Here is a 27,149-nt window from a genome sequence, read left to right as displayed (position 1 = left end):
TAGTGACAGTGGTGGACAGACTGGATGCCAGGATGATGTTTCCTCTGGTTGGTATTCTAGAAAAATGGTTCACAGTCTCAGGATATGGGTTAGTCCATTTAGGACTGAGATGCAGAGAAACTTCTTCACTCAGAGGGTGTTGAGCCCATGGAATTTTTTATTGCAGAAGATCTGTGGAAGCCAAGTCACTGAATATATTTAAGAAGGAAATAGATAGATTTCTAGACTCTAAAGGTGTCAAGGGGTATGGGGAGAGCGGGAGTATGACGTTGAGATGGAGTGTCAGTCATGATCATACTAAATGGCAGAGCAGGCTGGAAGGGCTGAATGACCTGAACCTATTTTTCATGTTTCTATGTTTGCTTAGTGCGTGAATGTAAAGGTAGATTCTTTGGAAAATGAATATCAAACTCTCAGAAAGAACTGGAAAAAATACAATTAGAAACCACATATAAATTAAAACATTTGATAAAAAGCTGACCTTCGTTAGCGTAGTGCATATTGGCAATCAAACTACCTTTTTTAGATCCATATCATGCGTGATGTCGCTTGTAGATTCAACTTGACCAAACTCAGATTTATACACGGATCCACATTTGTACCTGTTTAATTACATACACTGTCACTCATCACTCGGCCCCTTTCATCACGGGGACATGAATCCGTTGCTTCTTGCTCACTCGTGAATTGATAAATGCATGGACAACGTTTATAAAATTTCGCCGTTTTCTTTAAATGTCATACAATTTACTTGAAAATGTCGCTCCTTCAGTAAGCAACATTTCCCCAAATTCACACAAAACGACACGCTTGTTCGTGAGGTTTATTTGACCGATGGGGTGACTTGGGCTTACATTCGACAAATCACGGGAGGGGGGGTGAAAGAGACCACATCAGCTGGTGCTGCACTGCCTCGGAGTGTAATTCCCCCCACACCGCCCACCATGCACAGAGTGATAGCGGCCGTGGGATTTTGCAACAATGATCGGACTCCCACCCTAAGCGAAAATACACACTTCACCATAAAGTGTGAATATCGCTTTAATCTCTTTCCAACAACGACTGCAAACCCTCAAACTTAGTCTCCTGATTTCCAGATGTTTTCAACCAGAAAACACGATGAAAGAGTGCAGAGGTAAAAGCAAACAAACTGCAGATGCTGGAAATCCAAAAATAAAAATACCTGGAAAAACTCAGTAGGTCTGGCAGCATCTGTGAAGAGGAACACAGTTAACGTTTCGAGTCCGTATGGACTCTTCAACAGAACAGTTCTGTTATACGGACTCGAAACCTTAACTGCGTTCCTTCCCGCAGATGCTCCCAGACCAGCTGAGCTTTTCCAGGTATTTTTATTTTTGTTTTTGAGACAGTGCAGGTAGGAATAGTGAATTTAAAAACTGACTTTTGATTTTTTAAAAACTCTGAAGCCGTCTCCAAATAAATGTTCAGTTTAGTTTAGAAACATTGTGTGACAGTGTGGAGAATAACAGGAAGCTGGTAGGATGGCCAGGCAATAATCTCATCAAAGAGGTCATTTAATTCCTGAATCTCAAGATGAGATTGCTGGTTTATCATCATTCCCGTGCGCCCATCATTTACTAATATTTGTTTGACATTCATTTTCGCGGATATAGACCAGCGTTCATTGCCCATCGTTAGTTGCCCTTGAGAAGATGGTGGTGAGCCTTCTACTTAAACCGTTGCAGTTTATGTGTGGTGAACGCACTCAATGTGGGTGTGGGAATGAAATCTTCTTCCAGTTTTTGTCGTTTTTGCTGCTCCGACAGGCGCCAAAATGGAGAGGAATAGGAAAGGTGCTTCCCTTGGCTGGAGTGGCACCCTCTCAGCAGAATTCTGATCATTCCCTGCTTATCATATCAGAATCTCCGGCTCCCAGAAAAATAACAGTACTCATAAAGATATATTTTAGTCATGTTTCTTCAGGATATAATTTAGAAGAAGTTACTTAAGCTCTACTTTCTCATCTGTGAGAAGCAACAGTTCTGGCAGTGTATTCTTTGACAGAAACACCATGTCCGCTGACTCCCGCCGCCACATTCTTAAATAAAGTCAATTAAACCCTTTCTTAACTCCAATAACCGACTCTTCACAAAGCAAAGCAGAACAAAAGTGAGATCTCGGTTTTATTGGGGTCCGTGAACTGAAGGATCTTTCCTGAAAACCCGCAAATGTCTCACCAGCCTCCAGACTCCGAGATAATTTTCAGTCAGTGGGCTGTTGTCAGGAGCTCCCGGGGAGGTGGGAGCGCTGCCATTCCGCAACGCCTGGCCACTGGGATCTTCCTGCAGCTCATACGTTTGAGGGGTCGTCATGGGGGACTCGATGGGTCCTCCCTCATCCCCCTTGATCAGTTCTTCCAAGTCATCGTACTTGGCTTGCTGCCTCGTCTCGAAGTACTTGACTATGCAGTAGGTGACCGAGCCCACCGTGTTCACCACCACGCCGGCGATGAACAGGGCGGTGGGCTCCACGTCTCTGAAAGCCAGCATGCCCACCGTGATGGTGGCGACACTCTTCACTACCCCCACAAAGCTGGTGGTGACCGCTGAGTTGATGTAAGTGCAGTGCAGCGTGGTGAAGTTCATGAGGCAGCCGATCACGATGCAGGAGGCGAAGGTGCAGCCGACGGCAGCATCTAGCCAGCCCGGGTAGGACCAGATGTTGATGGCGTCCAGGCTGGCGAAGCTGCAGAGCAGGAGGACGGGCGAGGCGGTCACGGCGATGGTGTACTGGGCAGTCAGGGGGCCGTAGGAGTGCTCGTGGCCTGTCTTCTGAATCACCACCAGATAAGCGGCGTGAACCAGCACGGCCAAGGCCCCGGTCACATACCCGACTGGATCCCCGGAAAGATCACCGGCTCCTAGATCAAACAAAACAGAACAAGAGTCAGCTGAAAAGCCACGTGTAACATCCGCACCTGTTTAGTACGTGATAGGCGCGGACAAGTGTGAAAAACGGGACGGGTGGAATGAATGGGACTTTGTGCCCTTGTGAAACCAAATAGTGAGGAGCGAGGAATTTAACTGGGGAGGGGAGAGGGACACGCGGTTAGAAACTGGTTTATTTAATAACCGGAACAAAAACAGAAAATGCTGGGAAAACTCTGCAGGTCTGACAGCATCTGTCCCTATGACTCTTCTTCAGACTCGAAGCGTTGACTCTGTTTCTCTCTCCACAGATGCTGTCAGACCTGCAGAGTTTTCCCAGCATTTTCTGTTTTTGTTTCAGATTTCCCGCATCCGCAGTCTTTTGCTTTGATTTAATAACCGCCTCATTTATTCAAACTTTTGATCATAATGCGTGGACAGATAGATCGATAGATAGTAAATGGATGAACAAATATATAAAAAATGATATTTTTTTTTAAATCTCGAGAAGTTTGGAAGCTTCCTCTCACATTCCTCTCAAAACCATCTCCATGGTCCCAAACGGGGATTCGGCATTACTGAGAGAGACAAATCGAAACTTGCTCTGAGCACGAGCTGTTACATCGGCTGGATTCTGTGATTTACCTCATCCCGTTTTTTTGTGATCTGTAGCTTTGGCGCAATTCACCCCGGCTGCCCATTAACATTCGCTTAATTTTCTTTCGCCCACCCGAGTAAAGTAAAAAAAAGAAAACATGCATCTTGTGGCCATGGCATGGAGGGAGAGCAGCGCGCACACTCCGCGGGGTGGGATGGCTGGGTGATACTGACCTGCCAGAGCGGCTCCGCAGGTAGTGAGGAAGACCGCTGCACTGACACCGAGAGACGGAATGCCATTCTTGAGGACAAAAACTCCTATTATTAAAGTGACGAGAGGTAGACAACGCTTGAAAACAACGTACATGGGGAGACTGAGGCCCCGCAGTGACCACAGAGTCAAACAGGACTGGAGAGTGGAGAGCAGCGTGACACTGCCAAAGACTTTGGCCAAACTTAGGCTGAAAGGCGGCACGTCTATTTTACCCAGCCTCCTGAGAGTCTCCAGGGTCAGGGCAGCGGTGCTGCTGGTGAGACACTGCAGCAGTGTTAAAAAGAGAAAATTGTAGCGAGAAATGAGGAGTTTCAACAGAATGTTTAGAGATCCGGAGAACACGCCGTGGGCGACCGCGACCCAGATGCCAAGCAAACGGCCCTTGCAGGACTGCATTTTTCTTCCTGGGTGAAAGCAAGTTGAAACGGTCTCAGCATGAGTTTAGCCTCTCGGTGCCGACTGTCAAAAACATCCTGTTATCCAGAGCCGCCCACTATCTTCTTAAAACTTCCATTCATTTAATTAAAAGAGGCGGGGGGATGGACGACTATCAATGTGGGCTGAAAATGATCAATTGAATATTTTATTAATGATCACCTATTCCAACTGCTGCAAAGTCAAATGTGAAAGATCCCGAGCGGCTGACGCATGGAAACCAGTTGAATCTGCACCTCTCATTTACTTCATTAAGTAAGTAGTGCTTTTTTTATTGCGTTTCTGTTCGCCCAGTTCTTTTGTAGAACTAGTGGTGAGTCAGTGCTGCTCAGTCAAGCCAAAGATGCAGGATTCATCCCCGGTCTAAATGGCTGAATGAAATCCAAATCCGCATTCACCAAATGGGCAGAAGTCCCTCCACCCCCATGTGTAACGTCTACCTACATTAACCGAGTAAAGTTGTGCTGAATTCAATGCAGAGAATTAAAGTATATACAAGACTCCTGGGTGAACAAGGGTCTGCACAGCAAATGTTTTCCTCTTCAGAGATATCGACTGGAAGGTTCAATAGCAATTGGATCTATCCAGCTGTGCATTGGTAACACCACGTCATTCCAACATCTGTCTATATTTCTATAAAACGCTACGGCGGAGGCAACGGCTGGAAAATGGCAAATTTTCTCTCAGATTCTGTTGTATATCCACAATTAACTTGGAGGTTTTAAAAAGGATTTTGTAACTGAGATAATGTCACACGAAATCAACTAAGTACAATTGTCACAGACCCAGCGTACCAATGTTAAAGATCATACTTACGGGATCTTAATGTCTGAAGATTGGCAAAGCCACATTTCAAAAGATAATTTGCTGATCATAAGAGGAGGGGTATTATCAATGATATCTTTACCATTTATTTAGAAGGAACGGTCTCAGACCTGACTGAAATCTAAACATTAAATTCTTGAATGTAAATATTCTTCTAGCCTCGCTGAAATGCTGGTTTTTGACACGAATGCTAACTTTCAGTCACGGCTATATCAGCACCTGATGGGAATGAAAATGTAACACTTGTTATTCTGCTCCCCTTCAAATGTCCCTTTTGTTTATGTCGGGTATGTCTATTGCTGCACCAGACTTGTTGCTGCAGATGTATTGGTAATGTGGAAATGCAGTGTTTGCTGCCACTCCCCAGCCTGTATTTCATAGGAGCATTACAGCAGAATTTTCCCAGGCAGGTGGAGGCGCATGGTAGTAAAGTCCTCGAGAGAAATTTTCCCAGGGACCCAGAGGTTCACTTGTGGTTGGGATGCTGCCAGGAAACTGGTGAAGGAAGAAGCTGTGCCTGTTTCCCAATGTGTTAGACGAATGATAGGTGATCATAATGAAACATATAAGATCCTGAAGGGACTTGATAAGGTACATACCAGGGGGACTCTCTTGTGGGAGAAACAGGAATTAGGGAACACAGTTTAAGAATAAGAGTTCTCCCTATTAAGATGAAGCTGAGGAGGTTCTTTTCCTCTCAGAGGGTCGTTAGTATGTAGAATTCTCTTCCCCAGAAAGCCATGGAGGCTGGGGTTATTGAATTTATTCAAGGCCGAGTTAGACAGATTTTTGATAGTCAAGGGAGTCAGGGCTTATGGGGGCAGACAGGAAAATGGAGTTGAGGCCACAGCCAAGTCAACCATGATATTGTCAAATGGCATTGGAGGCTCAAAGGGCTGAATGGCCTACTCCTGCTCCTAAGTTCTATGTTCCTTTGTGTTCCCACATCCTTACACTATTCCTGGGGGTGACTTCAGCGTGGTGACAGCAACCCGCTCAGCAATGGTGGGAAATCAATTAAGGCACATCAGCAACCAATAAGCAGCAATTTTCTGGTATAAATGTGATCTTACCAGCATCACAAGGGACCCCCAAGAGGAGGAGCATGCAGATCGGGAGCTCGGAACACCAGGACAAATAAATTAAATCAATGCTTAAGATGTAAGTTGGCAAGACTGAGGCCCTCCACAGGTAGAGGCTTGAAACTTCTTGCCAAGCTCCTGGAGACTGCAGACAGGAATAGTGCTGGAGTTGAGGAAGTGGAAGCCATCTCATTCTGCCAGTTTCTCCAGCTGTCTTGGGTCCCATGCATACCCACAGCACTCTGACTGCATACACAGTGAAGGCTTCCTGCCAGCCTTGCAATCTCAAACATTGACTCACTCCACCCCCTCCAAAACCCGCATGCTGCCCCTAATTGATCAACTATCCCAGAGATGACCTCTTAATTGAAATTACCCTGATGGCACTAAACTGCAATAAACAGCACCACTACTGACTGAGCTGGCCAAATCCTAAAGGACATAGCTGCTAGACTGGGTCTGCAGCAGGTGGTGAGGGAATCAACAAGAGGGAAAAACATACATGACCTCATCCTCACCAAACTGCCTGCCGCAGATGCATCTGTCCATGAAATTATTGATAGGAGTGACCATCGCACAGTCATTGTGGGGATGAAGTCCCGCCTTCACATTGAGGATACTCTCTATCGTGTTGTGTGGCACTACCACCATGCTAAATGGGATAGATTTCAAACAGATCTAGCAATTCAAGACAGGGCATTCATGAGGCGCTGTGGGCCATCAGCAGCAGCAGAATTGTACTTGAACACAATCTGTACCCTCATGGTCCGGCATATCCCCCACTCTACCATTATCATGAAGCCAGGGGATTAATTCTGGTTTAATGAAGAGTACAGGGCGGCATGCCAGGAGCAGCACCAGGCACACCTAAAAATGAGGTGTCAATGTGTGAAGCTATAACACAGCATAAAATAACACAGCACAACATAAGCAGCAAGTGATAGACAGAGCTAAGCATTCCCACAGCCAACAGATCAGATCTAAACTCTGCAATCCTGCCACATCAGGTCATGATTGGTGGTGGACAATTAAACAACTCACTGGAAGACTCCAAAAATATCCCCATCCTCAATGATGGAGGAGCCCAGCACAGCAGTGCAAAAGATAAGGCTGAAGCATTTGCTACAATCTTCAGCCAGAAGTGCCAAGTGGATGATCCATCTCGGCCTCCTCCAGAGGACCCCAGCATCACAAATGCCAGTCTTCAGCCAATTTGATTCACTCCATATGATATCAAGAAATGGCTGAAGGCAGTGGATTCTGCAAATGCTATGGTTCCTCACAATATTCCAGTAACAGTACTGAAGACTTGTGCTCCAGAACTTGCCATGCCCCTAGCCAAGCTGTTCCAGTACAGCTACAACACTGGCATCTCCCAGCTATGTGGAAAATTGCCTAGATATATCCTGTACACAAAAAGCAGGATAAATGCAACCCAGCCCATCAGTCCACTTTTGATCATCAGTAAAGTAATGGAAGGGGTTATAACAGTGCTATCAAGCCGTACTTACTTAGCAATAACCTGCTCACTGATGCCCAGTTTGGGTTCTGCCAGGGCCATTCAGCTCCTGACCTTGTTACAGCCTTGATTCAAACATGGAGAAAAGAGCTAAACTCCCGAGGTGAGGTAAGAGTGACTGCCCTTGACATTAAGGCAGTATTTGACTAAGTGTGGCATCAAGGAGCTCTAGCAAATCTGAAGTCAATGGGAATCAAGGGGGAAACTCTCCCTTGATTGGAGTCATACCTAGCACAAAGGAAGATGCTTGTGGTTGTTGGAGGTCAGTCATCTCAGCTCCAGGGCATCACTGCAGGAGTTCCTCAGGGTAGAGTCCTCGGCACAACCATCTTCAGCTGCTTCATCAATGGCCTTCCTTCCATCATAAGGTCAGTGGCGGGGATATTTACTGATGATTGCATAATGTTCAGCACCATTCGCAACTCCTCAGATACTGAAGTAGTCTCTGTCCAAGTGCAGAAAGGCCTGGATAATACCCAGGCTTAGGCTGACGAGTGGCAAGTAACATTCATGTCACACAAGTGCCAGACAATGACCATCTCCAACAAGAGAGAATCTAACCATTGTTCCTTGAAATTCAATACCATTACCATCACTGAATCCCCCATTATCAACATCCTGGGGGTTACCAAGAGCCAGAAACTGAACTGGAATAGCCGTATAAATACTGTGGCTACAAGAGCAGGTCAGAGGCCAGGAATCCTGCGATGGGTAACTCACCCCCTGACTCCCCAAAGCCTGTCCACCATTTACAAGGCACAAGTCAGGAGTGTGATGGAATACTCCCCATTTGCCTGGATGAGTGCAGCTCCCACAACACTCAAGAAGCTTCACGCCATCCACGACAAAGCCGCCTGCTTGATTGGCACCACATCCACAAACATTCACTCCCTCCATCACCAATGCACAGTAGCAGCACTGTGTACCATCTACAAGATGCACTGCAGGAATTCATCAAGGCTCTTTAAACAGCACTTTCCAAACTCATGACCATTGCCGTCTAGAAGTTCAAGGGCTGCAGATATATATGAGAACACCACCATCTGGAAGTTCCCCTCCAAGTCACTCACCATCCTGACTTGGAAATATATCACCATTCCTTCACTGTCAAAATCCTGGAACTTCCTTCCTAACAGCACTGTGAGTGTACCTACACCACATAGACTGCAGCGGTTCAAGAAGGCAGCTCACCACCACCTTCTCAAGGACAAATAGGGATGGGCAATAGCCCATATTTTATTTTTATTCGTTCATGGGATGTGGGCGTCACTGTCTAGGCCAGCATTTATTGCCCATCCCTAACTGCCCTTGTTCAGAGGACAATTAAGAATCAACCACATTGCTGTGGGTCTGGAGTAACATGTAGGCCAGACCAGGTAAGGATGGCAGATTTCCTTCCTTAAAGGACTTTGGTGAACCAGATGAGTTTTAACAGCAATCGACAATGGTTTCATGGTCATCATCAGACTTTTAAGTCCAGACTTTTAAGTTCAAATTTCACCACCTGCCGTGGTGGAATTCAACCTGGGTCCCCAGATCCTTCCCCTGGGTCTCAGGAATACTAGTCCAGTAAAAATGCCACTCTGCCACTATCTCCCCATTCATATCCTGTGAATGAATTTTAAAAATCAGAATAAGGGCCCGGAAATTACACCAACTGTTGAAAACTTCCAGTCTGGAAGATTCCGTCTCCTGAAATTAACATTAGGTCAAGAATACAATGTGATCCCAGCCTCTTGCAGCTTTCCCTGCGATGGGTTATGAGTCCAGGAGGAAATCCCTGTGGGTCTGCCAGAGAAGCAATTGAGGTACTTTAAAAGGTAATTCAGAGCTTTTTTAACCATGGAATCCTTTGGAACCAACACACTGCGTCTTCAACATGCCAGGGTAACGAGGTCACAACAGGATAGCCAATTAACATTGTTAAGATTCAAATTAGGAGTGATTTAGAGCTCTTGCTGGTCTCCAACTGCATGCCTCGTGCATGGAGGCAGTTTCCCTGCAGCAGACCGGTGTGCGTGTAAAGGAATTGGTAAGTATTCTTGTGTTTGAGAGTGCATGTGCAAAGTTATGTGAGAGAGACAAAAAAGGAGTGAGATTTTGAAAAGCAACTGTATGACAAAGATAGATAGATAAATCAATTGTGAGAGTGAATGAGAGAATATAACCTGTTGCAACTTGCTCTTGAATGTTGCAACCTTCCTGTTGGTGTTCCCAGGCCATATTTCCCTCCTATGGCAACTGGTTCATGATCAGCTATCAATCTTCCTATCTCTATCAACGCATCTCTAGCCTGCTCCTGAATAGATTCAGCATCAAGCAACTCAGGGGTGTCAACTGGATCCGAACCCTAAAACAGGTTTAAGTGCAAATGCTGTAGTTAAAAACTGTATGTTAGAATGTCAGGTTGCAAGTTCAGTATCAAAGCACTGGAGAAGTACCATCAGCAGTGCATACACAATGTCCTCCAGAATCAGTGACAAGAAAGGTGACCCAACAGCAGTGTCTTCTCCCAAGCCCACATCCCCAGCATCAAGGTGCTAATTACTCTCCGCTGGGCGGGACATTTAGTTTGTATGCCTGACATTAGACGCCTGAAGCTCGATTCTGAACTCTGTTGCATTTGGAGATTCCCAGGAGGACAATAGGAACACTTTAAAAATGTCCTCAAAGCCTCTGTGAAGAGGTCAAACATCCCCACCCATGGTTATCCCTGGTTTGTGATTAACCAAGCAGAATGGAGAAGGTTAATTAAGCACTGTACATGGCGAGAGACTTCATTAGGAACATGCACTGGCCAAGTCAAGGCATCGGAGAGAGCACACAAACCTTCAAACAACTCATCTTCACAGAATCACAGAATTATTACGGTGGAGAAGGAGGCCATTCGGCTCATTGTGTCTGCACCAGCTCTCTAACTTAGTGCCAATCTTCAGCCTTCTCCCTGTAACGCTGCACATTGGATGGTTATTTAAATAGAAACAATGCTATCTTGAAAGCCTCAGTTGAACCTGTCTCCACCACACTTCCAGGCAGTACATTCCAAACCCTAACTACTTGCTGTGTGAAGGTTTTTTTTCACCTCGTATTTGCTTCTTTTGCAAAACACTTTAAAACTGTGCCCTCTGGTTTTTGATCCAATTACGAGCAGGAACAGTTTCTCCCTGTCTACTCTGTCCAGACCCCTCATTATTTTGAAAACTTCTATCAAGTCTCCTCTCAGCCTTCTCCACTCCAAGGAAAACAGTCCCAACTTCTCCAATGTTTCCTCATAACTGAAGTGACTCATCCCTGGAACCATTCTTGTAAACCTCTTCTGCACTCTCTCCAATGCATTCACATCCTTCCTATGGTATGGCACCCAGAACTGTACACAATGCTCCAGTTGAGGTTTAACCAGTGTCTTAAATAAGTTCATCATAACCTCCCTGCTCTTGTACTCTATGCCCCTATTAATGAAGCCTAGAATACTGTATGCTTTAGTAACAGCTCTCTCACTTGTCTTACCACCTTTAATGACCCATGTACATATGCACCCAGGTCTCTATGCTCCTGCACACCCTTTAGAATAGTATCCTTTATTTTATACTGTCTCTCCATGTTCTTTGTACTGAAGTGTATCCCCTCATACTTCTCAGCATTGAACTTCATCTGCCACCTATGTGCCCACTCCACCAACGTGTCAATGTCCTTTTGAAGTTCTACTCTGACCTCCTCACAGTTTACAATTCTTCCAAGTTTTGTGTTATCCGCAAACTTTGAAATTATCCCTTGCACACCAAAGTCTAGATCATTTATATACATCAGGAAAAGCAAGTGTCCCAATACCTACCCCTGGGGAACTCCACAACAACCCTTCTTCCAGCCTGAAAAATATTCTTTAACCATTAGTCTGTTTCCTATCCCTCAGCCAATTTTGTATCCACATTGCTACTGTCCCTATAGCTTTCCTCACAAGTCTGTTGTGCAGCACTGTATCGAATGCCTTTTAGAAGTCCATATACACTACATCAAAGGTCTTGCCCTTATCAACTATCTCTGTTACCTCTTCAAAAAACACCAGCAAGTTAGTTAGACTCAATTTTCCTTTAACAAATCCATACTGACTCTTCCAAATCAATTACATTTTTCCATGTGGCTATTAATTCTATCCCGAATAATTGTTTCTAGAAGTTTCCCCACTACCGATAATAAACTGACTGGTCTGTAATTGCAAGGCAGATCTTTACAACCTTTTTTGAACATGTTTGCAATTTTCCAGTCCTCCAGCATCTCCCCCAAATGCAGGGAACATTGTAAGATTATCGCCAGTGCCTCTGCAATTTCCACTCTCACTTCCTTCAATATTCTTGGATGCATCTTATCCAATACCTCCTCCTTATCAATTTAAATTCTTCTAGTGACTGAGTTTCCTCCTCTGTCATCATGGCCTGAGCAGCATCTGCCTCGTAGGTAAAGACAATGCAAAGTATTTATTTAACACCTCAGCCATGCCTCTTCCTCTATGTGTAAATCCTCTTTTTGGTCCCTAATAGGCCCTACTCCTGCTTTTACCATCCTTTTACTATTGATGTGCTTATAGAAGACTTCGGGATTTCTTTTTATGTTAGCTGCCAGTCTTTTTTCATAATCCTTCTTTGCTTCTCATATTTTTTTTCACATCCCTTCTGAACCTTCTGTATTCAGCTTGGTTCTCAATTGTATTTGCTACTTGACACCTGTCATAAGTGCACTTTTTCTTCTTTAACTTAATTTCTATCTCCTTTGTCATCCAGGGAGCTCTGGATTTGTTTGTCCTACTCTTCCCTTTTGAGGGAACATGCTTTGGCTGTGCCCAAACCATCTCTTCTTTGAAGTTAGCCCATTGTTCAGCTACTGTTTTACCTGCCAACCTTTGGTTTCAGTCTATCCAGCCCAGCCCTGTTCTTGCCCTATTAAGGTCTGCCAGTTGATTATTCTTACTCTGGATTGACCAATGTCATTTTCCACTGTCATCCTAAACCTTACGATACAATGATCACTGTCCCCTAAATGTTCCCCCATCATCACTTGATCTACTTGGCCCACCCTATTTCCAAGAACCAGGCCTAGCAGTGCCTCATTTCTAGTTGGACTGGACACAAACTGCGGTAGGAAATTCTCCAGAACACAAACTAGGAACACTTGACCCTCACTGCCCCTTACACTACCACTATCCCAGTGTATATACAGGTACTTAAAGTCCCCCATTATAACTACTCTATGATGTTTACACCTCTCTGTAATTTCATTGCAGATTTGTTCCTCTATATCCTTCCCACTAGCTGGTGGTCTATCTATTATACTGAGCAATGTAATTGCATCCTTATTATTCCTTAGCTCTAGCCAAATCCATTATGACCTTGAATCCTCTGACACATCCTTTTTCTCCAGTACTGCAATACTCTCCTTAAGCAAAAATGCCACCCCTCTTCCTTTTCTCCCTTTCCAACTTTTCTGAACACCTATAACCAGGAATATTTAACATCCAGATCTGTCCGTCCTTAATTCACAAGGCAATCTGTGCCTGTAACTCCCCAATTTTATTAACTATACTCCATGCATTTACATACATGCAGTGTAACCCTGATTTAGACTTCATTACTTGCTCCCTTACTCCAACTCCACCTATTAACTTATTATTCTCTATTTTAGTGCTATCTGCTTCTCCCAGCATTCCATGCACCCTGGTATTATTTTCTAATATTCTCTCCTGGTTCCCACACCCCTGCTGAGTTAGTTTAAACCCTCCCCAACAGCACTAGCAAAACACCCCACAAGGAACTCAGTCTGACTCTGTTCAGATGCAACCCGTCTGGTTCTACAGGTGCCATCTTCCCCAGAGCCAGTCCCAGTGTCCCAGGAATCTAAAGCCCTCCCTCCTGCACCATCTTTCCAGCCACACACTTATCTGTCTTATCTTCCTATTTCTGCACTCACTTGCCCATGGCACTGGAAGTAATCCGGAGATTACTACTTTAGTGGTCCTGTTTACTAATTTTCTACCTAGCTTCCGATTGCAGGACCACATCCCCCTTCCTACCTATGTTGTTAATACCAATGTGGACCATGACCTCTGGCTGTTTGCCATCACTCACAAGCTGTTCTGTGGCAATCCTTGACCCTCGCACCAGAGAGGCAACAAACCATCCTGGAGTCACGTTGAAGGCCGCAGAAACGTCAGTCTGTTCCCCTAACAAGAATCCCCTATTGGTACTGCCCTTCCATTTTTCTTCGTCCCCTCCTGTACAACTGGGCCACTCACGATGCCATGGGCTTGGCTTTTGCTGCACCCTCCAAGGATCCATCACCCTCACTGATATTCAGAAAGGAAAACCGGTTAGTGAGGGGAACCTCTGGGGACCCCTGCAACACCTGCCTGGCAGTCACCCATTCCCTATCTGCCTGCTTGTCCCTAACTTGCAGTGTTACATCTCTCTGAATGTGCTATCCACGTAGTTCTCTTCCTCACAGATGCACCTCAGTAACTCCAGCCGCTGTTCCAGCTCTGAAACGTAAAGCTAAAGTTTGTGAAGGTGGTGACACTTCCTGCACATGGGCTCCTCTGGGTCACGAGAAGTGTCCATGACTCCCCACATGGCACAGGATGGGCATTCCACTTGGCTGAGCTGTCCTGCCAAGCCTTAACCTGAAACTTTTAAATCACTTTTTTACTTAAACTTCAGTTACTATTACTTACTTTAACTTAGTTTAACCTTACTCTTGTACTATTAACTATAAAGTGCAGATTAGTAGATAGTGGAATTTATTCGCCCTTACACACGAATCAGCTCCCTCTCCTGTACCTATAAATTCTCACTTTCCCTGTGCTTGTTTAAAAATTTATGTTTCTGTACTTGTGCTGTTTTCAATTTCCTGACCATCAGACTTGGCAGATGGAATATAATGTAGGAAAATGTGAGGTTTTGCACTTTGGCAGGAAGAATAGAGGAGCTGAATATTACTTAAGTGGAGAAAGACTGCAGAAGATTGCAGCACAGAGAGATATGGGAGTCCTTGTGCATGAATCCCAAAAAGCTAAATTATAAGTTCAACAGGTAATAGGGAAGGTAAATGGAATCTTCCTTTAGTTCAAAAGGAATGGAGTAGAAAAATAGGGAAAGCTTGCTAAAACTATACAAGGCACTAATTAGACCACACCGAGAATACTGTAAACAGTTTTGGTCCCCTTATCTAAGGAAAGATACACTAGCATTGGAGGCAGTCCAGAGAAGGTTCATTAGGCTGAACCCGGGTATGGAGGGATTTTCTTGTGAGGAGAGGTTGAGTAGGTTGGGCCTGTACTCTTTGGAGTTTAGAAGAATGAAAGGCGACCTTATTGAAACATATGAGGCTCTTAGGGGGCTAAACAGGGTAGATGCTGAGAGGTTGTTTCCCCTTGTGGGAGAGTCTAGGACCAGAGGGCATAATCTCAGAGTAAGGGGGTGCCCATTTAAAACAGAGATGAAGAGGAATTTCTCCTCTCAGAGGGTAATCAATCTGTGGAATTATTTACCGCAGAAGGCTGTAGAGGCTGGGTTGTTAAATATATTCAAGACTGAGATAGGCAGGTATTTAATCAGTAAGGGAATCAAGGGTTTATGAAGAAAAGGCAGGAAAGTGGAGTTGAGGGTTATCAGATCAGCCATGATCTCATTGAATGGCAGAGCAGACTTGATGGGCTGAATGGCCTACTTCTGCTCCTATGCTTTATGGTCTTGTGGTCTCTCCACTCTTGCTGTTTCATCCCCTGAACTCTCATGGTTTCATCCCCTGAACTCTCGCTGTTTTATCCCCTGAACTCTTGTTGTTTTATCCCCCGAACTCTCACTGTTTTATCTCATGAGCTTTCGCTGTTTTATCACCCACTGTTTTATCCCCTGAACTCTCATTGTTTCATCTCCTGAACTCTTGTTGTTTTATCTCCTGATCTCTCACATCTATTGTTTTAATTTACTTGTTCATGGGTTATGGGGGTCACTGGCTAGGCCAGCATTTATTAGCCATCCCTAATTTCCCTTGAGAGGGTGGTGGTGAGCCACCTTCTTGAACCACTCCAGTCCCTGTGGTGTACGTACACCAACAGTGTTGTTAGGAGGGAGTTCCAGGATTTTGACCCAGCGGAAGTGAAGGAACGATGATATGTTTCCAAGTCAGGATGGTGTGTGGCTTGGAGGGAACTTGCATGTGATGGTGTTCCCATGCATCTACTGCCCTTGTTCTTTTAGGTGGTTGAGGTAATTGGTTTGGAACATGCTGTTAAGCAGCCTTGATGAGTATGGATTCTGTCCGTGTGTGATTTTTAATTGAGTTGGAGTCAGCTAGACTGCAAGCTTGAAATTATCAAAAGGAGATGGTGTAGAAGGATACTTGAAATGCTATTGAGTAAACATGGATGAGGTCTTAGCATATAAGGTATGAAGGAAATTTGCATTTTTAGATTAGTGAAGTTGTTTGGATTTCAAAGGGATGGTAGGATGTTTACAACTGGTAAGATAAGCAAAGCCAAACAGTGTGTTTGTTTTTCCCAAAAGGAAAGGGGTCACATTGGCAACATGAAAGATTTTTATATTATGGGAAAAGTAAATTTGCAAAGAAATAGAATTTACAGATTAAAGAGAGAAACATATATAAAGGGGAATGAAAGGATGCTTTGGGGGGCTATGTAATATCTAACAGGAGTATGGTAAACAGCCTTGAAGATGCCTCCAGCCATTTTTGCAAAAGTCTGTGGTGTCCAGTAACTAAAGTTGGAGAAAAGCCTTTGGAATTTCACTGTCAAGTGGGTGCTGGGGTAACTTGCTGTCTTGCTTTTTAAATTTAAAATCTGTTTTGGACTATTGCCTTAAAGGGGGTGTGTAGTTAGCTTAATTAAGAATTTTAGGATTTGTTGTAATATTAAGTAACTATAATCTCATGCATTTGTTTGAAATCTTTTTTGTTAATAAATGTTTTAATTTAATTTTTAAAATCTCTAAAGCTCATGGTGGACTCATTATTTCTGAATTCAATGCAAACATCTTCTTGTAATAAATACAAATTGCAGAACCATTGTCATAGCGTAGCCAAGTTACCCTTGTGGATTTGGTCCACTTGGCACCCATCACCTGCCACACCATAACACATTAGGTTAGAATTAGGGTCAGAACAGGAAATATTTGCTTGGACATGCTTCACCTCTCTTGCTGCCACAATCTTTTGCCACCTCCATTCTGACAGATTCAATCACCAACTAATAAACAGCAAAATATGCTAATAGCAAACTAATAAGTAGGAGAAAGAAAAATGAAATTTCTGATAGTGCTTTCTTCGTTCTTTAGGAACCTATTGATAGCTAAGATATCTAACTTATGAAGCAATAAACGCATAAAAAATTCCAAAGATGATCACCTGGCTTAGCCAAATGTACTGCATTGATGTTTGAAATATCTGTGACAACATTCCTCTGCAAAACCAGCAAAATCAGCCCCTTTCTCTAGGTCCCACAGCTTGAATTCTACCACTTTTCCAGTTCTTACAGTCAATAGTTTGGTTTGTTACAATTGACTTGAGCTCAGAACCTACTGCACATCAGTTTGCAGACATTAGCAGGCTACTTCACAAAACATTACTTCTTGGCAAAGTCTTGCTTTACCCTGCCTCAGTAAGTGTATTAAGACAAGAGGTGGTTCAGGCTTCTCATAATAGCAGTACCTGGACCATAAGGCTATAAGATGTAAGAGCAGAAGTAGGCCATTCGGCCCATAGAGTCCACTCCACCATTCAACGAGATCATGGTTGATCTGATAATCCTGAACTGCATTTTCCTGCCTTTTCCCTTGATTCCCTTACTGATTAAAAACCTGTCTATCTCAGCCTTGAATATATTAAAAGACCCATCCTCTATAGCCCTCTGCGGTAAAGAATTCCCCAGATTGACTACCCTCTCAGAGAAGAAATTTCTCCTCATCTCTGTTTTAAATGAGATTATGCTCTCTGGTCCTAGACTTTCCTACAAGGGGAAACAACCTCTCAGCATCTACCCTGTCAGGCACCCTCTAAGAATCTTATATCTTTCAGTAAGGTCGCCTTTCATTCTTCTAAATTCCAAAGAGTACACGCTCAACCTACTCACCCTCTCCTCATAAGAAAATCCCTCCATACCCGGGATCAACCTAGTGAATATTCTTTGGACTGCCTCCAATGCCAGTATATCTTTCCTTAGATAAGGGGACCAAAACTGTTCACAGTATTCTAGGTGTGGCCTTGTACGGTTTTAGCAAGGCTTCCCTATTTTTCCACTCCATTCCCTTTGAAATAAAGGCCAACATTCCGTTTGCCTTTCCTATTACCTGTTGAACTTGTGTGCTAGCTTTCTGGGATTAATGCACAAGGACCCCCAAATCCCTCTGTGCTGCAGCTTTCTGCAGTCTTTCTACATTTAAATAATATTCAGCTCCTCTATTCTTCCTGCCAAAGTGGATAACCTCACACTTTCTCACATTATATTCCATCTGCCAAGTTTTTGTCCACTTGCTTAACCTGTCTATATCCCTCTGTAGACTTCTTGTGCACCCTCACCAATTGCCTTTCCACCTATTTTTGTGTTATTTGCAAACTTGGCGATAGTACATTCACATCCCTCATCTAAGTCATTATATATTGTATATTGTAAATAATTGAGGCCCCAGCGCCGATCCCTGTGGCACTCCACTAATTACAGGTTGCCATCCCGAAAATGCCCCCCTTATCCTAACTCTCTGTCCTCTATTAGTTAGCCAACCCTCTATCCACGCTAATATACTACCCCCAACGCCATGGGCTGCTATCTTATTAAGTAGCCTTATGAGCAGTACCTTATCAAACACCTTTTGGAAATCCAAATATATTACATCTATTGGTTCCCCTTAATCTATCCTGCTTGTTACCTCCTCAAAGAATTCTAATAAATTTGTCAGGCATGATTTCCCCCTCATGAAGCCATGCTGACTGTGCTTGATTATATTATGTATTTCTAAATGCTCTACTATTACATGCTTTTTAATAGACTCTAACATTTTCCTAATGATAGGTGTTAAGCTAACTGGCCTATAATTACCTGTTTTTTGTCTCCCTCCCTTTTTGAATAAGGGTGTTACATTGGCCGTTCTGCAATCCTTTGGGATTTTTCTAAGGACTCTTGGAAGATTACTACCAGTGCATTCACTATCTCTGTAGCTACTTCCTTTAATATCCTAGGATGCAACCCATCAGGTCCAGGGGGCTAATCGGCCTTTAGCCCCATTAGTTTCCCTAGTATTCTTTCTCTGGTAATAGTTATTGTATTTATTTCCTCTCCCCGATTTTTCCCCTTGATTATTTAGTATTTTTGGAATGCTATTAGTATCTTCTACCATGATGACTGAAGCAAAGTATTTGGTCAACTCCTCTGCCATTTCCTGGTTCCCTGTTATTATTTCCCCAGCTTCATTTCCTAAGGGGCCTATGTTCACTTTGGCCTTTCTCTTCCTTTTTGTTTATTTAAAGAAGCTCTTACTGTCCATTTTTATATTACTTGCTCGATTACCCTCAAAGTTTTTTTTCTTCCTCTTTAATTTTTTTTGTTGTCTTTTGTTGGTTTTTAAAACTTTCCCAATCCTCTGGCTTACCGCTAATCTTTGCCACATTGTATGTTTTTCTTTCAATTTGATACTGTCCTTAACTTTCTTGGTTAAGCATAATTGCTTTATCCCCTTCCTTGAATCCTTCTTCCTCATTGGGATATATCTTTGCTGAGAGTCATGAACTATTTTCTTAAATGTTTGTCATTTTTCATCAACCATCTTTTCTGTTAAACTGCTTTCCCAGTCCACTCCAGCCAACTCTGCCCTCATTCCATTGTAATTACCGTTATTTAAGTTTATCACAGTTGTTTCTGACCCAAGTTTCTCATTCTCAAACTGAATGTTAACTTCTTGGACAGGTGTGTTTGCTTTGAATCACCTTGGTGTTTAGCAGCTCCCAGATGCTGCAGCAACAACACATCAACTGCCCTGTCATCGCTATTGTATTTTATTCAATTTATTAATTAATTACTCTCATATCCCCACTCTTTATACTTTATTATAATTATTTTTTATACACACCAGCATCCATCTTATACTTAGCAAACTATATTTAAGAAAAAGAGAAAAAGACTAGAGATCTAAACAAAAACTAAAGACTTTAAAGACTAGAAATCTCAACAATCTTACTCATCAATCAGCTGCTCTCCCCGCTCTTTTCCCTCTCACATTCTTTAATGGTCTTACACTCTTCTCTCACACCCTCACTGTTAAAGGCCCCGCTCCTCTCACACCCTCTCGCTGTAAATGGCCATGTTGTTTCTCTCACTCTCTCACTGTAAATGACTCTGCTTTTTTTCTCACACTCTCAACCTGCAAATGGTCCCAGTTTCTCTCACTCTCTCACTATAAATGACCACGCTGTTTCTCTCACTCTCTCGCTGTAAATGACCATGTTGTTTCTATCACATTCTCACCCTGAAATGACCACACTGTTTCTATCACATTCTCTCCCTGTAGATGACCACATTGTTTCTCTCACACTTTCTCCCTGTAAATGACTATGCTGTTCTCTCACACTCTCACCCTGATCACTTTTTGGTTTCCTCCACACTTCTGTTTCCATTGCATCCTTGCATACTCAGTATTCATTGCTACAGCAAATCAAGCTGTATATTCTCTCATCCTCAGAGCTGCAAATCTAAACCTGTTCTCTCAAGCTTCCCTCTTACCCTAGTGTTCCATTGGTTCTTAGACAGCTTGTCCTAGCAATCTCAGCATATAAATCACTGGTATCTTCTTTCATATCACCTGCTTTGACAGTAAAGGAACATATGTGAGCCATGAAAAGACATAGGGAAAGATAGAGGGAAAGTGACTTACAGAAAGAGAGATGGAGGGTGAGTAAAATATTTGGACACCATAGTGAGAAACATATTTGAGAACCATGGAAAAACTGAGGAAGATTAGAAGATTAAAAAGATAAAAAATGCACAATTGATTTTTCAGTGGGTATTGGGAGCCCAACTTTTATTAGCTACCTATGTATCCACCACTGTTTCAACTTGGTATGATAGTTTTGCTCTGATGTATCAACTGTGAAACAGTTAAGTTCTGTCAATAGCCTACTAATTTTGATGTTTAGCATGCAGGTTGTCTACCTCATGGCTTTATTCAAAGTTTGTTTGGTACTGCCTCGACATACTCTTCTACACCTCCTACTAATGAGAATTAAATAAGCAGCTTCAGGGTGATGAAGCACTGAAGGATATACTGGACCATGAGGTTACAGATCAGATGATGTAGAATTCTGCTGCTGATTCCTCACCATGTCTCATAGATGCCCAGTTTTGGGCTGCTAGATCATCCTTTAGTCAATCCCATTTAGCCCAGTGCACAGTAACTGTCCCACAATGGAGGTTGTCCTAACTGTGAAAATGAGACTGTGCCTTTGCAAATACTTTGCAATCGCAATGTGTCGCAATGACTTTATGACCCTATTATTATGGACAGGTGTGTGTGCACAGGTACGCTGGGGAGGTCAAGGTCAAGTAGGTTGTTTTTTCATGTTGCTTTCCACTGAACTTCTCCCAGTCATGGCTGCTGAATGAGAGCGACACAAAAGAAATTCCCCGTGATATTCTTTGACGATATTTTACGAGAAATTATTCTTCACAGGGTTCCTATTGGCTTTCGTACAAATTAATGATACAGTGAATAGTGAACCAGAAACAAATGGAAGGACAATGGATTATAAAGATGTCCCTTCTTGTGAAATGGAAGAAGTTAAATCAATCAGTTAGGCATTAATCTGAAATCACATTATACATGTATTTTTTTAATGGCTTTGAATTGTGGAATGCAAACCCTTCTAGCAGCTGCTTCCCAATCTTTTCCATCTGTCAAACTGCATGTTCAAGTCTTTACAACTGGTTCCTCAAACATCGGAGGAAAACCTTCTGTCAGCTATTCATTTAGCCATAGAGTTCTAGGCATTAAATTAGTTGCGGATGTCTAGCCCCTCCAGAACGTTCAGGTTGTGATATAGGCATAGGTCTATAATAATAATAATAATAATAATAATAATGAATAACAATGCAACAACAAAGTAGAGTTGACAAACTTGCCAACGGTTTGGAACCAAATCCGAGGTATTTATTTATGCATTATCTCAGACAAATGATTCTCTTTTTAGATTCTACCGCAGTTTTGAAACAACACAAAAAGTAACAGTTAAAGTAAAAGTTTTATTTCTGCTCACAGAATTACTGATTACCACAGGTTAAAACAAAATTAAAGTGCTCATTGAAAGCATTCTACAAGTGTTATAAATAAAATAAGTAAGTTAGCCATGTGTCAGCCATTATGTGGAAAAAAGAATAAATTATATTCTGTATCTGAATCTACATTGTTCAAATTGTCTAACAGATAATTTCATGCACTGGGATATAAAAGCCCCTTTAGGAGTGCAAAGGGAAGAGTTAGGGCATAATGGCATAAAGCTCTGTAATGGGTTACGGTGCACCATTTTTGTTTTCTGTTGCTTTTGAAGTACCTGTTTCCCCCATTCATTACTTCATTTGGTTATCAGTAATCATTCTATCAAAATTGTTGTACTGTATCTGCTTTTTGGGTGTCTGCATAATTGCTTATAAATGCATGATCTGGTGAATGATTTCTCATAACACATACAAAATAAGAGCATTTAGCCCTTCAAGGCTGTTTCGGCATTCATTTAATAACATGGCTGAACTACCTCAATTCCATTTTCCGCATTATCCCTTAATTCTTTTATCACCCAAAAATCTATCCACTTCTGTCTTGAATATACTTGATAACTAAGTATTGTTATGACCGATGCAGTTGGTGAAGCTCGTTATTTAAAAATCCCAGTGGGAAACTTTAAACAACTGTCATAGCCTATAATTTTAAGTGTTATGTTTGAGATGTGACTCTAAATTCAGGAATCAGACCACCAGTTCTCGAGGTTTTATATTAAACTAAATGAAACATTTTATTTATTTACACAGGTTAAAATATATATACACATGGCTACAAATTACCACTATCATAACTTTTAACAAATTCCCAAACTAATCTTCTTTAAGGCAACAGCAACCCATAGACTTAACCAGACACAGACAAAGCATTTTCACCTTACGAATTCAAAATGAGGTTCTTTTCACTTTGGTTCCTGTGGAGACAGTTTGAGGCGTACAGCTACCTTTTGATCTCACATTGACTCTGCTCTGCACACCCGAAAACTACTGAAATTATACCTACCACCACATTGGATGTAAATTCTCATTGTATCACCAGCCTCTTCTAACAATAAAACCCTTTTCATAGTACCAATTTTATTAGTAATATAAACATATTGCTTGGTATCTGCTAGATAGGTGTCAAATTTAACCACACTTCTTGAATGCTATGTTCAAAAAATGCAAATGCACACTATCTCTCTTACATATCAAAACTAATACACATCAAAGCACCCAGACTAGCTGGCTTTAATCCAATTAAGACACACCCACAGACTAAACTTCTATTTTAAAAGAAAAATATTTTCCAATAATATTATATACATTAATAGCTTCATGACAGTATCCAGTATCTCCGTATGGTGTTCTCAGTGGGAAGGAAAATAGTTTTGTGAAGCACGGCATGAGGTGTGAGTTTAACAAGGACCTTTTCTCTTGTAGTATTGAATCCATGGCCATTTAGGAAATAATCTGTGTACCGTGACCAAGGGAACTGACTAGACTGGAGTTTTAAAAGGGACATGTGAATAGCTGATGTAAGATTATTGGGTCTAATCCCCTCGTCTGTGGAAAGGAGTACTTGTTGGATAGTTCGAAAACCATTAGGGGATTTCTGGAGTTTAATGAAATCCCCAGACTTTTTGAGGTTGTGATCTTGTTCTCATTCCCATGTATCCAATATGAGGACAGATTCTGCTGGCAGCGAAAAATATTGTTGGCATGAGCAGGTGTTCATGAAACACTTTCTGTGAAATGTTTTCTGTGATGTCGGGAAAAGTTACTTGATTTGATAAAGTCGACAAAAGACTGACTTATATGTACCACCAGTATATAGACCGGTATATCGGGGCAGAAGTATTATCAAGTATTTTTCCATGGACAGAATTTTCCGGTCAGCGTGCGGGGGTGGGACCTGCATGCCGACGTGTAAAATGATGCGGGCGTGCGTCCCAACGTCACCCTGCGTCATTTAGATTTTCAGTTCAGCGGGTGCACGGCCTGTTAATTACATAATTGAGGTCGTTGTCAGGGCTGCCCGTCCAACCTTAAGGTTGGTGGGCAGGCGAAGAGCCCAGGCGGCCTTCCAAAAAAGCATGAAGCCTCATCCATGGGCATGATGAGATTTCATTAGGGATTTAAAATGTTTGGAAAATTTTTAAAAGAAGTAATGGGCATGTCCCAGCTCATGTTACAGTGTCACATGAGGGGACGTGTCAGGAAAATCTTACCATACCTTTAATAAATTCTTAAAAGTTCAACCGATCTCCCTGAGACAGCACTTTGTCTCAGGGAGATTTGTGCGCTCTTCAGCGTGCATGCGCGAAAGAGCACACAGACCTGCTCAGGGAATCCCCCCTGCCCGCACAGGGAGCGCACAGTGCTTCAGGGCGGACGTCACACTGGGCCAGCCTTAATTGGCTCACCCACATAAAATGGTGGCGCGCCCCCGACCAGAGGCGCCAATCGGGAACCCGCCCGCTTGCACCCACTCTCGCACAACCCCCCTCCCCCTCCCAACAGGCAGAAAATTTTGCCGCATGTGATGATGAGTCTTGAGAGTGGTAAGGTTTGATAGGTTCTGCTCGATTCTAAAGCTGTTAAGTTCTGTTGGCATAAGCTAGGACTTCTAATATTTTACTCTTGACTGTAACCCAGTCAAAGTCCTTACACCAGGAGTAAAGCGAATAAACTCTGATGTCAGGGAAGTCTGAAGCGTCCTGGGTAAAAGTGTCATTGGGAACTTGATTATCTTTATAACGGGTGTATGTCCTGTTGGACGATAATTTTGCAATACGAAGAAGGTTCCTTCCTCCGTGTTTTCCTTTGTGCCATCATACTTGACCTCAGTTATAGTGTGAATGGGTCCATCACACTTGTTACTGCCCATCCAGATGTGTTAACGAATGTGCAAGTTTCGAAAGACATCTGGTACTCAAAAAGGGTAATCTGCTCTGTTTCATTTCAGTGACATGTGCCAGTGTCAAAACACTTGCTTTAGCTGTTTTTTTTCTCTTGCAGTTCACTCCTGTTGCGACTAGTTTATTTTGAACGTTCTCCATTTTTCAGAATCTGATTGCACGTTAGCAAATCAAAAAATGGAACTTGCATAGTTTTCCCCTTTTCAAATACTCTAAATTTGAATCAAAGGGTTGGGGCATGGTGAGAAAACCTAGAAACGTATTTGATCTCTGCACTTCTGCAGGAAATCATATAATGTGAGATGTTTACATAAGAAGACCTTTCTGGCATTTCACTTGTACTGTTTGCAATGGGAAAATTTTTAACAAGGAATTGTCTGGTACCAATAAACTGCCAATCTTGGGGCAGGTAAAATCCAACAAGATGATGCATATAATTTCACAAATTAGAATTTTTTGTCTTACAATCATTAACAAGCATTTGATCGATCTCATCCATCTCATCATAACCCCAAGTATTCTTAAAGGAGTAAGAGTAAAATTTTGAGGAACAAAATATTGAATTGTAAGGAAATCCTCCATTGACATGAAGTAAAAGTATAGGTCTGTTGCGGTGCCATAGGCAGAATGATGAAGCTGAATTAAAAGGGATATATTACCAAACAGGGGAAGTGGATCCGAACATAACTTCTTGGGATGATAAGCAATAATTCCACATCATTCCCTTATAGGAATATATCTGTGGTTGTGAAGAGAACATAGTCATGGGGAAACAGTGGTCAGCGTTTTAGACGGGGGATGTTTTCCAATCCTGTTGGTCTGCTGATAACTTTTATGCTTACTCCAATCAGTGAAGGAGCATTGTCCTATCTGCTCAAAGCATTGCTCATTTTTTGTTTCTTCACCCAGGTCACCAGCTGACATCTGAAAGGCTGGATTTTCTTTTTGAAGGTTTGTCGTGGTTGTGTTGAGTCTTCTAAGGAGCTCATTTCTTTTTGAACTGATTTAATTTCAAGAGTCTTAGCTCATATTGTGGTGTCCAGTTCAACTTATGTGGGCTGATAAATAGAGCCATGTGATAACACAAGTGGTTGAGGTACTGGAATAATGGCAAAGGGAAGTGGAACATTGGTAAGGGTAAATTTGTCATTATGAGCTGTCATAGCACAACGCTTTCTTGAAACCATCATAGAATTTGCGATCATGGGAAGGATGAATTTGAAACAAGTTCTCTTTCTCGTGATATATTTGGATATATGCACCATATTTAACTATGGCACAAGGGCAGTAAATAATGCTAGGGATATAAGGATAAATAAAGTAGAAGTAAAGCAATAGCATCTCAGCTATTTTTTCTCAGCCTCATTGTTAGGAGGCTTTCGTTTCTTTTTTCTTGTTTCGGGACTTGCAAGAGGCTTGGGTGTTTTTTTTTTCTTTTTCTGGAGCATTTTCTCCCTTTGTTATAGTAACCCGTTGGTCTTTACTTGTTATGTTCATGGTTCCTTGTGAAACCAATTTCTGAGGCATTGCCACAGACTGTGTTGAGGAGGTGACATGGCCGTCAGTGGTTCAATCACTTCCGCTTCCGATTTCTGAGCTGGGTCCTGGAAGACAGTGTACGAATGCACCTTGTACTGTTCTTCCATTCTCATATCTCTCAGGGCACCTTTTCAGATTGTTGATGACAGTTTTAGGTGATTGTTTGCCACTTGACTGATTAGTGAGTATTTCTACAGTTCTTTCATTAATAACTGAACATATTTGAACAGGATTTTTTTTACCACATAGATCTTAAATTAGGTCTTTATTCGAACTTTCTTTCCTGAATCCACTTTCCTGTTAAGGGTTGTCATGCTTTGTTGGTGTGTTGTTTTTGCCTTATTGCCTCCATTATCCTTTAATCAATTTTATGTATAGCATCTGTTATATTTTGTTTTAAATCTAATTGTTGTGTCGGGTCAAGGAGTCAAAGTGTAGAGGCAGTATGAGTCATGGGTAAGTGGTGTATGCATCTCAACCTCATATGAACATACAAATTAGGAGCAGAAGTAGGCCATTCGGCCCTTCAAGCCTGCTCCACCATTCAATAAGATAATGGCTGATCTGGTTGTGGCCTCAACAATGCATCAAGACTAACGAGGACGTTTCAATCACAATGATGGAGGAAGTGGTCCAATGAAATCAATAAGTAATTTCATATTGGTTCATTTGGCTTTACAGGAGCCATTGGCAGGGATATAATAAGTGATGACTTATTGGGCCAAATCTACTGTGGAGTGGCAATCAATGTCGGATTGCCACTCTGCTCC

At 42.4% G+C, this 27,149-nt stretch overlaps 2 protein-coding genes across 3 annotated transcripts in view; both read right to left on the bottom strand.

The window, feature by feature from the left end:
• Nucleotides 1-1,392: 1,392 nt before the first annotated feature.
• Nucleotides 1,393-4,170, bottom strand: LOC121277833 (solute carrier family 35 member D3). The gene is made up of 2 exons (XM_041187513.1): nt 3,720-4,170; nt 1,393-2,881 (listed from the first exon to the last, which is right to left on the bottom strand). The coding sequence occupies exons 1-2, from the start codon at nt 4,153-4,155 to the stop codon at nt 2,145-2,147; spliced, it is 1,173 nt and encodes a 390-aa protein (XP_041043447.1). The 5' UTR covers nt 4,156-4,170; the 3' UTR covers nt 1,393-2,144.
• Nucleotides 2,863-27,149, bottom strand: part of pex7 (peroxisomal biogenesis factor 7) — a 172,826-nt gene continuing 148,539 nt past the window's right edge. The window contains exon 11 of one of the 2 annotated variants that reach the window (XM_041187516.1): nt 2,863-2,881. The gene's annotated coding sequence lies outside the window, so the exon portion shown is untranslated. Of the gene's footprint in view, nt 2,882-21,575; nt 21,717-27,149 lie in introns of those variants that run through there. The other variant, XM_041187515.1, reaches the window with a different exon arrangement.

Source organism: Carcharodon carcharias, chromosome 5, assembly GCF_017639515.1.
Source record: "Carcharodon carcharias isolate sCarCar2 chromosome 5, sCarCar2.pri, whole genome shotgun sequence".
In the NCBI taxonomy this organism is placed as follows: domain Eukaryota; kingdom Metazoa; phylum Chordata; class Chondrichthyes; order Lamniformes; family Lamnidae; genus Carcharodon; species Carcharodon carcharias.
This window is presented reverse-complemented; position numbering and strand designations above follow the sequence as displayed.

What these genes read in the sequence shown, in the direction of transcription:
- LOC121277833 (XM_041187513.1), bottom strand. Translation starts at nt 4,155, where the DNA reads ATGCAGTCCTGCAAGGGCCGTTTGCTTGGCATCTGGGTCGCGGTCGCC. An exon ending in CTGCGGAGCCGCTCTGGCAG is followed by an intron (nt 2,882 to 3,719) that starts GTCAGTATCACC and finishes TGTTTGATCTAG; the next exon opens with GAGCCGGTGATCTTTCCGGG.